The 14,543-nt window shown below is 40.7% G+C and overlaps 1 protein-coding gene across 1 annotated transcript in view; it reads left to right on the plus strand.

Annotated features, from left to right (window-relative positions):
• Window positions 1-1,724: 1,724 nt before the first annotated feature.
• Window positions 1,725-14,543, plus strand: part of Taf4b (TATA-box binding protein associated factor 4b) — a 117,735-nt gene continuing 104,916 nt past the window's right edge. Inside the window, exons 1-2 of the mRNA XM_021150590.3 lie at window positions 1,725-2,426; window positions 12,513-12,658. Of these exons, the coding sequence (XP_021006249.1) occupies window positions 2,087-2,426; window positions 12,513-12,658 (486 nt within the window). The 5' untranslated portion in view covers window positions 1,725-2,086. The remainder of the gene's footprint in view (window positions 2,427-12,512; window positions 12,659-14,543) is intronic.

Here is a 14,543-nt window from a genome sequence, read left to right on the forward strand (position 1 = left end):
ATAAGGGTGGCTTCCTAGACTGTCATCTTTTTATTGTAACCTTACATTGTATGACAGGAGAGGCAAAGGGATTCTCTCAGAACTCTTTTAAAAGTATATTTTTGTTTGTTTTTAAATTTTTGCGGACGTTAAGCTTTGGTGATTATTTTATTTTTTCTATTTTATTATTTTTTTATTACATGTATGTGTCTCTGTGTGGGCATGTGCACAAGAGTTCTGGTGCCCACAGTGGACAGGTTGTCAGATCTGGAGCTGTTTGGTGTGCTTGCTGGGAATTGAATTCAGGCCCTCTGAAATAACAGTAGGTGTGCTTACTACGGAGTCCTAATTATTTTAATATTAATATTTAGGTTTTTTGTTTTTTTGTTTTTGTTTCCTGAGACAGGGTTTCTCTGTATAGTCCTGGCTGTCCTGGAACTCACTTTGTAGACCAGGCTGGCCTCAAACTCAGAAATTCGCCTGCCTCTGCATCCTGAGTGCTGGGATTAAAGGCGTGCGCCACCACACCCGGCCTTAACATTAATATTTAATGTATGATTTTTGTTTGTTTATTTAAGAGGGTCTTGCTATGTAACCCTGGCTGGCCTGGAACTTTCTGTATAGCAACTCAGGAAGAGAGGGAAGAGGGGAGGGGAGTGGAAGGGAGGGGAGAGGAGAGGAGAATAAGTTCCAGGAAAGCCAGCAAGAAACCTGGTCTCCGGATTCTCCCTCCCAGCCTCCCGCCCCCCACCCCCCAAAAAAGATTTTAGAGCTGGAGTTTGAAGATTAAGAATCAAAAGACCCGTCCTAGTTTTCCGGAAGATGACATGTAAACAGGTTAACAATTTAAATATGCTACGAAATGCTCAGCAGGCAGGAAGAAGCCGAGGCGGGGTTACCACATTTTCAAGTCAGGAGGAGTTCCAGATCATTCTAAACTACAGGGTAAAATGAAAATATCTAGGTGTGGAAGTGTGGAGGTGTGGCGGGGCGAGCCTTTATTCCTAGTCCTAGGGAGGCAGAATAAGGCGCTCTCTGAGTTCAAGGCCAGCTAGGGCTAAATAGTGAGACCCTGTCTAAACAAAATTCAGTAAAAACAAGTAAGCTAAAAGCGGACAGAGACATATAAAACAGTAAGGAGGAATAAAAAAAAATTCCAGTTTGTTTTAGTTATTTAAAGTCTAAAATAATACTTTAGGAACTATAAACGTATACACTATTCTGATTTTCCCAGTGTCTACTGTTATGAAAATTTTTGCCAGGCTTTCCAGTGACGCTGGGGGGGGGGGGGGAGGGAGAAACAGCAACAAAAACAAAAAACCCAAAACACCCGGAAACCAGACAAACCCAAAGCGAGAGTTACTGAATTCCACCTTGTCAAGAATCAGTTCTCCGCACTTTTTTCTTAATGTATAACATCCTAGGAGAGGCGAGTGGAGGCGTTCTGAGGCGCTTAGGCCGGGGCAAGCCAGCGGAGCAAGCAAGCAAGCAAGCAAGGCGCGCCCTGTCGCAGGTCGCCCGGTGCTGCTAGCCGCTCGCACGTGATAACTTTCCGGGAACCTGCGCCTCTGAGCTTCTGATTCTGCTGAAGACTCGGAGCTACTCCGGAGCCGCCCCGCGTGACGTCACTAGCGCGATTCCTCTCGCTGGCCAATCAGAAGGTCGAACTTCAGGGAAGCCCCGGGCGGCGGGGGCCGCCAGGGCGCGTGCGCAAGGGCTCCGCGTGGCTATATAAACATGGCTGGCTGAGCCGCGCCGGGGTTTGTGCGGAGCGCGAGTGGGTCGCTTGTGGACTCTGCGGGTCTGTAGGAGTTTGAATTTCTGGCGGGGAAGCTCCGAGTTAAAGCTCCCCGGGTGGGAACTGAAGTGACGCCCTGAGGGAGCTGCCAGTCCGGGCGCTTCTGCCGCGGGACCCGGGCTGAGCGCGCACGTGTGAGCGCCGCTGAGGGAGTGCCCGGCGGTGTCGCCGCCAGCCGGGCCCGGAGCGCGCGTGTGCTCCGCGATGCTGCGGCGCCCGGACTGCACCCGAGTCTCCTGCCGCTCGCCCCGGCTCGCCTCGCTTCAGTTCTGGGAAGGGCAGCGTCGCTGCCGCTGAGCCTCGGAGGGCATGCCGGCGGGCCTTACGGAGCCGGCCGGCGCCGCTGCTCCTGTAGTCTCGAGCGCGTCGGGGGCCGTGACCATGGCTCCGGTCGCCGCGCTGCCCGTGCGGGTGGAGGGCACTCCGGTGGCCCTGGGCCCTGTGACTAAGGCTCCTGTCAGTGTCTGCGTGGAGTCTGTGGCGCCCCAGCCCTTGCCAGCCCCAGTGGGGACTCTAGTGACCAAAGTGGTTCCTGTCACTGCCCTTCCTAAACTCGGCAGCCCTAGGCTGCCCGCTCCTCAGATAGTCACCGTGAAAACGCCCGGCACCACGACAATCCAACTACCGGCTAATTTGCAGCTTCCTCCAGGTATGTGAAATACCCCTGCTCGCCTGAGGTGACTCGGGGACATAGCATCCCCCCCATGCCCCACCCCCGTAACTCTAAGGAACTTGAGCCAAGAGCCCTTCCTAGTCCTGACTTTGCAGCGAGTCTGCGGGCAGTGATTTGGCCTCACCATTAATATAACCTCTAGGTTGATTACTGCATTTCGTATTTAAGGAAACGGTCCTTTCACCCAAGATACAGTCACGACGTGGAAGAGGCACTCTCAGGACCGCCTTGGAGGCATTGGCTGGCATCTAGATGGGGGCATAGGAACTCTCTAGAGTTAATTTTCATGTGGAGAAAGTACCACTAAAAAAGATGCCTTCTTTTTAAAAAGAAAGTTTTTGAAACTTCAGGCAAAGAGGTTTTTAATTTAAGCAAGTTAAAGTAAATTTACAACAGAAGCTTTTAGTTCCATTTTGTTTTGTTTTTCTTTTGAGACGCGATCTCCTGTAGCCTAGGCTGTCTTTGAACTCCCTTGTGTAGGGGTGGATTTCCTTAAATTCTTGTCACCTAACAAGAGCTAGGATTGCTTACTTGTATGTGCAACTGCATCTGGTCAAATCGTTCTATACCATCTTAAGTGTTCAATAAATGTAATTTTAAGTTAAAAGAATCCTTTGGTAGGGAACAAGTGCCCAGGTTGACAAATCTGAGTTGTGCAACTGTTGTATTTGAAGTGATATGCCAGTGTTAATGAGTCTTTAGTTGCCTTTGGGGGCTGGAGAGGGGAGGGGGATTCCAGACAGGTTTCTCTGTGCCAGGAACTGCCCTTGTGGACCAGGCTTGCCTCACATTCACAGAGATCCGCCTGTGCGCTGAGAAAAAGACACTTTTTGCTGTTAATTATTTCATGTGCATTGGTGTGAGGGTGTCAGATCCCCTGAAACTGTAGTTATGGACAGTTGTGAGCTGTCATGTGGGTGCTGGGGATTGAACTTGGGTCCTCTGGAGGAGCAGCCAGGGCTCTTAACCAATGAGCCGTCTCTCCAGCCCTTCTTGTTTGCTTTTTCTTTGGAGGCTTATTACTCTGTTGGACTGTTTTATGATTTGCATAAAAGTTTTGCTTTTTGATAATTTACATAATGTGAATATTTTACTGTTGTCACTTGTTCCTTAATTGAAAAATATCTTGAATTTGTCTTCCATTAATTTTTCTAAGCAGAAAGTGGAAATTGGACATATTGGTGGTGCTACCAAATTCTGCCAAGAAAATCTTTATTAAGCCTGGCAGTGGTGGCACACTCTTAATCCCAGCACTTGGGACGCAGAGGCAGGCAGATCTCTGTGAGTGTGAGGCCAGCCTAGTTTAGAGAGCTCTAGGACAGCCAGGGCTACACAAAAATGGAAACATTAATTAAAAAGATTTCTTTAATATCCTCTAGCAAAAGGACAGAGGGTCTTTTTTGGTGGTGGGGGCGGTGTGTGTAGGCTAGTTTTTTGTCAACTTGACGCAAACTAAAGTTATCAGAGAGGAGGAAGCCTCAATTGAGAAAATGCTTCCATAAAATCAGGCTTTTAGACAAGCCTGTATGGCATTTTCTTAATTAATGATTATGTGAGAGGGCCCAGCCTATGGTGGGTGGTGCTATTCCTGGCCTGGTGGTCCTGGGTTCTATAAGAAGGCAGGCTGAACAAGCCTTGGAGAGCAAGCTAGTAAGCAGCACTCCTCTGGCTTCTCCATCAGCTTCTGTCCATCCAGGTTCCTGCCCTGCTTTTTATAATGAACTGTTGTTTGGAATTTGGAGGGAAATAAACCCTTTCCTCCCTTTGTTGCTTTGGTCATGGTGTTTCATCATAGGAGTAGGAACGCTAATTAAGACTCAGAGCTAATGCTGTATTTGGTTACGGACATCCTGAGCAGATTATGTTACGCACATTTCACAAAACTCTCTCAGTGTTGTATGGTACACAAGGTACCTCTACTGGTAAAATCAGTATATCATTGTATATTTGACAGTTTACTATCACGTTACTATCCTGTCTACAGTCTTATAAAGTCGTGGTGAATGTATTTGAATGAAATTACTTGCTGATTGTCTACAATGTACATTCTTGTCTAGTCAATGAAATGTGTGCCCTGCCCTCCCCTTGGGTTTCTTTGTGTAGCCCTGGTTGTCCTGGAATTCACTCAGTAGACCAGGGTGGCCTAACTCTAAGAGAGCCACCTGCCTCTTCCTCCAGAGTGCTGAGATTAAAGACATGCCACCCAGCATCATTGAAGTTTTTTCAGAGAGTCAAAAAAAGTATTTAAGGTAGAAAACATTGTCAAGGTGATAAGCTTGCTGGTAAGTTGTAGCAAGTTATTTTACTGAGGGCTTGCCATGGTCACTTTTATTATTAGTATTATTGCTTTTATTCTGTCCTCATAACGGACAGGTAGCAAATAGGAAAAGAACTCTGTAAGGATAGATGATTGCCCAATCAATGCCAGACAAGTAACTTATATAAGTCAAAGGGGATTTAAATACAGATTTATTTTAGTATAAATGTGTACAGTATATTACTGAAGAAGGTCTATAAAGAGAGGACAAACTTTTAAAGGACTTGTTAGTGGTAGAAGAACATGAGAGGTACCTGAAGAGTTGCTTGGGGAAATTTCTACTGGTATGTAGCAGAAGAGCCAATAGAATGAAATGACATTGACTTACTATAGGTTATAAATTCTATACAGTTCACATGCACTTACTTTTTTAAGATTTATTTTATTTATATGAGTACACTGTAGCTGTCTACAGACACACCAGAAGAGGGCATCAGATTTCATTACAGATGGTTGTGAGCTGGGAATTGAACTCAGGACCTTTGGAAGAGCAGTCAGTGCTCTTAACCGCTGAGCCATCTCTCCAGCCCCGCATGCACTTATTAACAGTTAGTTCCTCAAGAATGTGTCTCAGTTCTTAATTTACCAAGATAAATTCTTTTGACTACTTAACTTCTTTCAGAGTTTCCTTTAAATAGATCTTATTTTTAAAAATACTTATATCCAGCCAGGTTTGAGGGTGCACAATTCCTGTATTAGAACACTCAGGAGTTTAAGGCCATGTTGGTGCCTATACTTCTAGTGAGGAGGCTGAGCTAGGAGGATGGCCTCAGGGTTGAGGCCAGCATGGCCTACAATGCAGTAAGGTCCTATCTCAAACCCAGGGGCTAGGTAGATGATTTGACTAGCCACACAAGACTGAATTTTATCCCTTAACACAGTGGCTTTCAACCTTCCTAACACTGTGACCCATTAATACAGTTCCTAATGTTGTGCTGACCCCAACAATAAAATTATTTCATTGCTTCTTCGTAACTTATTTTGCTACTGTTATGAATTCAGGCTATCTGATATGTGACCGTGGTGGGAGGGTCTTCTCCCACTAGTTGAGAACTGGTGCCTTAGGTTCTCAGGCTTGGTGGCAAGCTCATTTATCTACTAAGACATTTCAGGAGCCAAACATTTAATATTTAATGGCAGTATGTTTATTATTTAATAATTCACTTATTGTCCATTTATGTCGCTTGTTTATTATCCTTTATTATTTCCTCAAGTAGATGTTTTTACATTTAGGTTATGTTATACATTATGATTTTTAGAGAGAGATAGATAACATACCCAGTGGTATACTTAGTTATGTACTGATAATTGCAACATGCGCTGGTTTCTGTGCTAAATACTATGAATACAACTGTAAATAAAGTAGAAAACATTTTTCCCTTGGAAATCCGATAGATTTCCTGAATTTCCATAGATTGCTTTGAGTTTAATTTTTCTGTCATTTTAGAAAAATAATCAATGCATTCATAAAACTAACACCAAATATGCAAAGTAATAATCACTTGGAGTCTTATGTGTCTGATTTTAGTGGTGAAATTTAAAGAGAAATAAAAACCTGCTCTAGCAAATCAATCTCTGTTTTGATCAATGAAGGGTGATTAAAACCTAGTCTTTTGCTGGGCAGTGGTGGTGCACACCTTTAATCCCAGCACTTGGGAGGCAGAGGCAGGCGGATTTCTGAGTTCGAGGCCAGCCAGGGCTACACAGAGAAACCCTGTCTTGAAAAACCAAAAAAGAAAAAAAAAAGAAAAAAAAACCCTAGTCTTTTACTTTATTTACAATAAATTTAGGGAATGAGAAGAGGGCAATATAAGTAGGTTTAAACTCAGTATGGGAATTATTATGCGAAAATGAGAGAGTTTTGGCCCATGGTACCTAGAGAAAAATACAATTTAGGCATATACATGTTTATTGAACTCAGTAGGAAAATGTAACTAAGCTAGTTTTGTATGTAACTTTTGTTTCTTATGGATGCTAAAGGGAAATATTTTGTTTGCTTAGTAAGGTTTTGTGTTCCTAGTCAGCTTTTGAAAGAGTAGGCTGTCTACCTCATTTTTCCTAACTCTAGGTTGAGAAGAGATTTTAAAAAAGCTACCAGTCAGGTATTTTGAATTATAGAATTTGAGTTAGAATCTTTCTACATCTAGATTCTTATAGATTTGCTATTCTTTCAGGAACTACTTACAAATTATGATAATACTGAAAAATCAAAGAGCTTCCATTCCAGATCAGACTCTGCCATTGAAACACAGAAATTCACAGAGCAAAAAAAGAAAAAAACAATTATGTATGAGGTAGAAACTGATAGTAGTACCCTTTTTTCTTTTTTTTTAAAAATAAGTATTTTAATTTATTTACATTTCAAATGTTCTCCCCCTTCCCAGTCCCCCCCATAGTCTCCCCAACCCCTATCCCCCTTCCCTCTCACCTCTAAGAGGGTGCTCCTCCGTCCACCTACTCCCATCTTACCCCTCTAGCATCCCCCTTCTCTGGTGCATCAAGTTTCCACAGGACCAATTACATCCCCTCCCACTGAGGCCAGAGAAGGCAGTCCTCTGCTACATATGTAGTTGGGGCTACAGACCAGCCCATATATGCTCTTTGGTTGGTGGCTTAGTCCTTGGGAGCGCTGAGGGGTCTGGTTTGTTGATACTGTCATTTTTCCTATGATGTTGCCAGCTCCTTCAGTCCTTCCCCTAACTCTTCTATAGGGGTCCCCAGGCTCAGTACAATGGTTGGCTGTGAGTATCTGCATCTGTCTCAGTCAGGTGCTGGTAGAGCCTCTCAGAAGACAGCCATGCCAGGCTCATGTCTGCAAGCACATTTTGGCATCAGCAATAGTGTTGGGGTTTGGTGGCTGTGCATGGGATGGATCCCAATTTGGGGAGGTCCCTGGATGGCCTTTCCTTCAGTCTCTGCTCCGTTTTTTTGTCCCTGCATTTCCTTTAGACAAGAACAATTCTGAGTCAATTTTTTTTTTTTTTTGAGATGGGTGGGTGGCCCCATTCCTCAACTGGGGGCTATGTCTATCTACTGGAGGTGGTTTCTTCAGGTTCCATCTCCCCACTGTTGGGCATTTCAGCTAATGTTGTCCCCATTGGGTCCTGGGAACCTCTCACATCTCTGGTGTCTGGGACTTTTCTAGTGGTTTTCCCCAACCCCCACCCCATACTGCTACACATTTCTATTCATTCTTCTGGCCCTCTGGGCTTCTCTCCTGTCTCCCCCCCCATACTTGATCCTGACCCCCCTTTTTTCCTCCTCCTCTCCTCTCCCACCCAGACTCCTCCCTTCCTCTGCCTCCTGTGATTATTTTGTTTCCACCTTCTAAGTGGGATTGAAGCATCCACACTTGGGCCTTCCTTCTTGTAGTGTTGTGGGAGTTGGGTGTGAAAGTTGGAGATTTGTAGTTCCAGGAAATATTTCCTCAGATCAGGGGCCTCTGGGTGCCTAGTGTAAGTTCTACATCATTTCCGGGGTATGATTTTAATTGGGAAAGCATTCATAGCTGCTTGACATTAGCATTATGCAGTTGTCATACTAGACAATTAATAGTAGCGACCATTTTGACTTTAATTACTTTTGGAAGATGAGCAACCATATTGTTTGTATGTATGTATGTATTGTGTATATGTATACATACATATGTGTATATATATGTATACATACATACTTCATAATTAAAAATAACAATTTTTAAAAGGCACATTGAATTTTGTCAAATTTATTCTGCTTCTGTGTGAGATGTTCATAATTTTTTTTTGTGGGTTTTTTTTTCCTGTTGATAGGGTATTTTACTTATTGTTCCGTTATTGAACCAACCTTTAAGATCATGTCCTATTGTTCTGTGTATAATACTTTTGCTATGATACTAAATTTAGTTTCTGATAATTGATCAGAAAATTTGGTATGTATGTTCAAAAGGGTTTATAATTTGTGATCTCTGCTTGTTTTTAATATGGCTGATACTGAGCTGATAAGATGAGTTAAATGTTATTTTCTTGAAGATGTCAAGTATTAGCATTTTTCCCCCCTAGGGTTTGGTAGACTTGACCAATAGAGCCATCTAAACATAGGCTTATTATATGAATGCTTTTTTGATTTGTTATTTATATTTTTTAGACTTCTATTCAGATTGTCTATTTCTTCATGATAAAGCTTAGTACTTTGTATATTTCTATGAATTTGTCTCTTTCATTTATAAATTTACCTGGCTTATTGATTTACAGTTGTTTAGGATTCTTCCTCTACAGTTTGCACAGAAACAGACAGAATGCCTTTTGAGCAGCCACTGTACTCAGCTATGAGGTTACAGTGGGAAGAATAATAAGACCATACTATGAGTGTATAACTGAGTGCTAAGGGCAAGTTGGAATTTCATACTGCATCCTTGGTCGTTCCACATAGTAATTTCTGAGTCTTTTTGCCTAGTTAGTATGTCAGGTTTTTGTTGTTGTTGTTTGGTTTGTTTTTGAGAGGTATGTAGCAGTGGCTGTCCTGAAACTCACAGAAATCTTCCTGCCTCTGCCTCCCAGCCCTGAGATTAGTCCTGTGTCACAGCACTTTGCACATTTTTCAATTTTGATATTCTTTTCAAATAGCCAACTTTTGGCCTTACTAATTTTTCTCAATTATTTTTCTGTTCCACATTATGTTTGTCTTTGTTTTTAATCTTTATATTTCTTTACATGTAATTGTTTTAGTTTTTATTTTGCTCTACTTCCAGTGTTACAAGGTTATGGGATGTTAATGGTTTTGGATTTTTGTTTGTTTGTTTGTTTGTTTATTCATTGGTCCAGGTAGGGTTTCTCTCTGTAGTTTGAGTGCTGGGATTAAAAGTGTGTGCCACTGCTGCCTGGCTCTGGTTTGAGATCTTTTTAAGATTGACTTTTGTAAGTATCAATTTTCTTGTAAACATTACATTGACTACACACCACAAATCTTGCTATTTCATATTTTCATTTTTACTTATCTATGTATATTTTCCAGTTTCCTGTTGGCTTCTGAATGTATTTCTTAATATCCATATATTTGTAAATTTATCAACTCTTTTCCTGTTATTAATTTCTACAGTCATCCTATTGTAGTTGGGCTCAACACATTTATGATTTCAGTACTTTTAAATGTATCAAGGCTTGTTCTGTGGACTCCGTGTTTTATTTGTTTTTAGATTTTTTTTTTTTATTTTTAATTGAGTCTCTGTCTTGTTTGTCTGTATGAATATGTGTACATGAGTGTAATTGGTTTCAGAGTTTAGATCCCCTGGAGCTAGAGCTACAGGTGATTGTGAGTCTCCTGATGTGAGTACTTGATGCGCTAATGAGCTCAGTGCCTTTTGAAAGAGTAGCAAGCATTCTTAACCTACCTATGAGTCATCTCTCCAGCACTTCCTGCCCGAACTTAGAACTGATTGACCTGTTTGCAGTCATTTCTGTACAACTTCCCGAGTGCTGGGATTACAGCTATAGACCATCACTCCCAGTTTAAACAGTCCATGTTTAAAATTTTTCTCTACAGTTAATTTGTGGGGTAAAATAGTCTCTGAATGTGTGCTAAGTTTACTTGATTTAAACTGCTTTTTTAAGTCTTTGTCTTCCTTATTGGTATCCTGTGAGTGTTTGGTGGTGTTGCTAGGCATAGTCCTTCAGAGTAAATGCTCCACCTTCATCTATATCTCCTTCCTTGATCTATCTAGTTCTACACTTTCAGTGAAAATGGAGATTTTACAAGTGTTGAACTATTTTTTTATTTATATTTACTTACAATTTTTTAAATGTATTTTAGGCTCTGTAGTTTTGTTACCTGTGATAAACTCTGGTGGTTGTTTCTAGATTCATGTGTGTAAGTTGCTAACGGTTTGGGTTCATTGTTAAGATCGGGGTATGTATGCATAGTATGTGCTAGTTAATGATCTAAGGTTGCCAAGTGCATTTTTAGGAAAAGCTAGCCCAAAACACATAAAATTCAGGTTTCTCTAGACTCAACTGCTTCAGTTTGGTGCATTTGTATTTTAAATATTGAAGTTTCCTCATTTTTTGTGATCTTTGTTATTACAACAGACTCCTTTTTGTCTTTCTATTGGTAGGATTTATTTTCTTGATTCTTTTTTGTTTAATAATATTACTAATTTAGCTTTCTTCTATTTGCTGTTGTGTGGTATATTTCATATATATATATATATGTATATATATATATATATATATAGTTCACCTTTTTAAGCTGAGGTTGCCTCAAACTCACTGTATAGGTCAGTATACTCTTGAATTCCCAGCTTCCCACATTCTGGCATTATGGGCTGAACTACAATACCCAGTTCCAAACTTGCTATATTTTTAAGTCTCAGGCAAGTCTCAGGAAAATAACAAATGATTGGCTATTGCTTTATCTAGTTCTATACTTTTAATATAGTTGAATTTAGCTTTGATATTTATTTTTGTTTTCTATTCCCCATGTTTCATCTTTCTTCTATTTCAATTAAGAGGATTTATTTTTGTATGCCATAGTTCCTTCACTTAATTTTTCAGCACTTTGAGGGCAAATCAGTTCCTCCAAGGAGATAATTAGCTTGGGGACAAGACTGTGGCATGCTTCTCTTTGAGTGACATTTTTACTATAGGAGCAGGCTACTGTGTGGACCTGAGTGGTACTTTTGTCTTTCCCACTGTTTTCTCCCAACAGAAATGCCTAATAAAAGAGCTGGACTTAGGGTCCTGGGGATCTGGCTATTCTTAGTGTGCTGCACCTGAGGGGTCACATTAGGGACTGGGAATGCTGGGAAGGAAAAGAGCATTATCTTAGGGTGAGCCTGTCTTGCTCTGGAAGGCCCTTACAGGATCCTTATTCCACCCAATGGACTTAACTCTTAAGGGACAAGGTATGTCTCTACCTAGGTAGATTCCATTCTTTACTATAACAGTGTTATGCTTGTACTGTTTTGGATTTTGGAGCATATTGAATGCTTTCATAGTTTCAGGTTAAAGATGTTCTGGAAAAATCTATGTAAATATTCTTAAATTTTGAAATAGCCATTTTGATGAGAGATGCTCAATCTATATGACATGTCTTCTAGGAGTTTTCTATTCTGTTTGTTTGAGCAGCTTATGTAGCATTTATCTGTTCCTATAGCATCATTAAAAAGATTTTGTTTTATGTGTATGATTGTTTTGCCTGCGTTTTTTGTCTGTGCACCACTTGTGTGCAGTGTTTTCAGAGGCCTGAAGACGGCATCATTTCCCAGGAACTGGAGTTCAAGAGAGGGTTGTAGGACTCCATATGGGTGCGGGGAATAGAACAGTCCTCTGCAAAAGTATCAGGTGCTGCTGAGCCAGCCTTGATATCTCCAGCCCCTGTCCATCTTAATGTAGTATTGTAGGGTCAGTATCATGAAGGGAAAGTATTGGCCTTCAGGAGTATCTTTTCTTAGGCTTAGATTTAAAAATATTTTTGTATAGCTATTTTTTTTAAAGACATGATCTTACTATATACCCCCATCTGGCCTTGAGCCTGTATTCCTTTAGGCTCAGCTTCCTAGTCCTAGAATTACAGGTTTGTGCTGCATGCTCAGCTTAAGTAGCTTTGAATGAAAACATTTTACTATCTTATAGTAAATAGTGAACATGGAGTTTATTATATGTTAGGCATTTATTCCAAGCATTTCCCAGTGTTGAAATAGGAAACAACAGTATGTGATGTTTGTGTTTTATTTAATAGCTTCAGAGTCACCATTGCTTTTCTTTTAATTATAGGAACAGTTTTGATCAAAAGTAACAGTGGTCAGTTGATGCTGGTATCGCCTCAGCAAGCTGTAACAGGAGCCAAGACCACAAGTAACATAACTCCAAGACCAGCAGTACCAGCAAACACTCAAACAGTCAAGATCTGTACAGTGCCGGTAATCTGCCTTAATCCTTTTAGTTTCCAGCCACTATCTTCCTATAAATATGTATATGTTTGCCAGTAAAAATTTGAGATAATTTTGCTCAATCTTAAAATTAAGTGCAAATTTGGATTTGATACTTGGTAATTGCTAAAATAATGAAAGTTGTGCCTTCATACTAAGTGACTTTATTGTTGTCAAAGGACAGTGTGCATCTACTGAAAGAAAATATCCATTGTGTGTCAGGTATTTAGAATGTGTGTATGTGTTTATGTGCCTTCATGTATGCAGGCTAGAGGCTAATACACATTGGGTATCTTCTTCAGGTGCACTTCAGTTTATTTTTTCAACCTCTTTGAGGTTGGAGTTCACAGATAGACTAGACTGACTGATCAGCAACCTCCCAGGACACTCCTGTCTTTGCCTCCATGGCAGCTGCCCACCTGTTTTCCTTGTTTTGTTCTTTATTTTTTACACAGTGTTGGGGTCTGAATTCAGGTCTTTATGCTTATGAAACAAACACTTTACTGAGTGAGCCATCTCCTCATCTCTGTTTCACTTTAGATTTGTAGTTAGTAAGCCTCCTATTTAAAGTATTCATTTTCATCTATCATTATACAAATTACTTTAAGTAATTCAGACATCTGCTTTAATATTTCATTAGTTTTGCCTTGTTTGACGTGACTTATTTATATAGATGTTGTTGGTTTTTTTATGTAACTGAAATTTAGTGTGTCTGTGAGTTTAAAAAATATTCTTATGAATACTTTTATTTAACTAGAAAGTGCTGGTGTTGAGATATTTTGGTTGGTAAAGTACTCAAGCTTGAGGGTTTGCTTTTGGTCTCCCAGCCCTCACTGCATGCCAGATGCATAGATAGCATGCGCCTGTAGTCATAGCACTGAAATCAGGAGGATTGCTGGCAGCTGGTGGGGCCAAATTCAAGAGCTCCAGGTTCAGTGAGAACTAGTGTCTCAAAAAGTAAGGCAGAGAACAGTTGAGGTAGACAGCCAGTGTCAAACAAAGGTTGGCTGCCTTCTTCCCTCTCTCCTTTCTTTGTTTCCTCCTTCCTTTTCTCCTTTAACTTTATCATTCCGTTTGTTTGCCTAGTGTGTATATGTGTAGGGGTGATGTGCATGCCTTGGCTGCACTTGTGTAAGTCAGAGGACAACTTTGAGAAGTCACTTCTCTCTTGACAGGATGGAACTCAGATCATCATACTTTGTGGCAAAGTTCCTTTACCCTTTGTACCATCTTTCCTGGCCTTCCAATTTTTGATACAAGTTGATGGATTAGTTATTTTCTCTGTCAGTAGTACATTTTCCTTTCTCTAATTTTGTTTATCTGTGGGTGGACAGATTTCTGTTTATAATTAAATATTAAGTAAGAATCTATATGTTTTCTGTATGACAAATCAAGTTTAAGATTTTATATTGTATTATTTGTATATGATATGTGTATATGAGTGTGGGTGCATACATGCTACAGTGCTCATGGGGAGGTCAGAGGACAACCTTTAGGACTCAGTTTTGTTTTTTCAACAATGGGGATCATACTCAAGATGTCCGGCTTGTATTCTTTCAGCAGTTTTGCTGGCCAAAGATTTCAATGCTGAATGTTATAGAGGTTACTTAATTGGAGAATTACTATAAAATAAAAGGTTATTTTATGAATCAGTTGCCTTCTTTAAGAAATTTCAGCCGATCAACTGACTAGTTAAGCTTATAGTATAGAATGTCCATAAAGTACAGTATATACCAAATAAATATGCTGGAAGTCTTTTCATTTTGTTCACAATACTGGCTGACTTAAAATGACTAATATTGACTGGGTATGTAGTGGCATATGCCTTGAGGCAGAGACAGGTAGAGCTTTGTGAGTTCCAGGCCAGCTAGGCCTA

Source organism: Mus caroli, unplaced genomic scaffold (genome assembly GCF_978045245.1).
Source record: "Mus caroli unplaced genomic scaffold, Mus_caroli_1 scaffold_19, whole genome shotgun sequence".
NCBI lineage: Eukaryota > Metazoa > Chordata > Mammalia > Rodentia > Muridae > Mus > Mus caroli.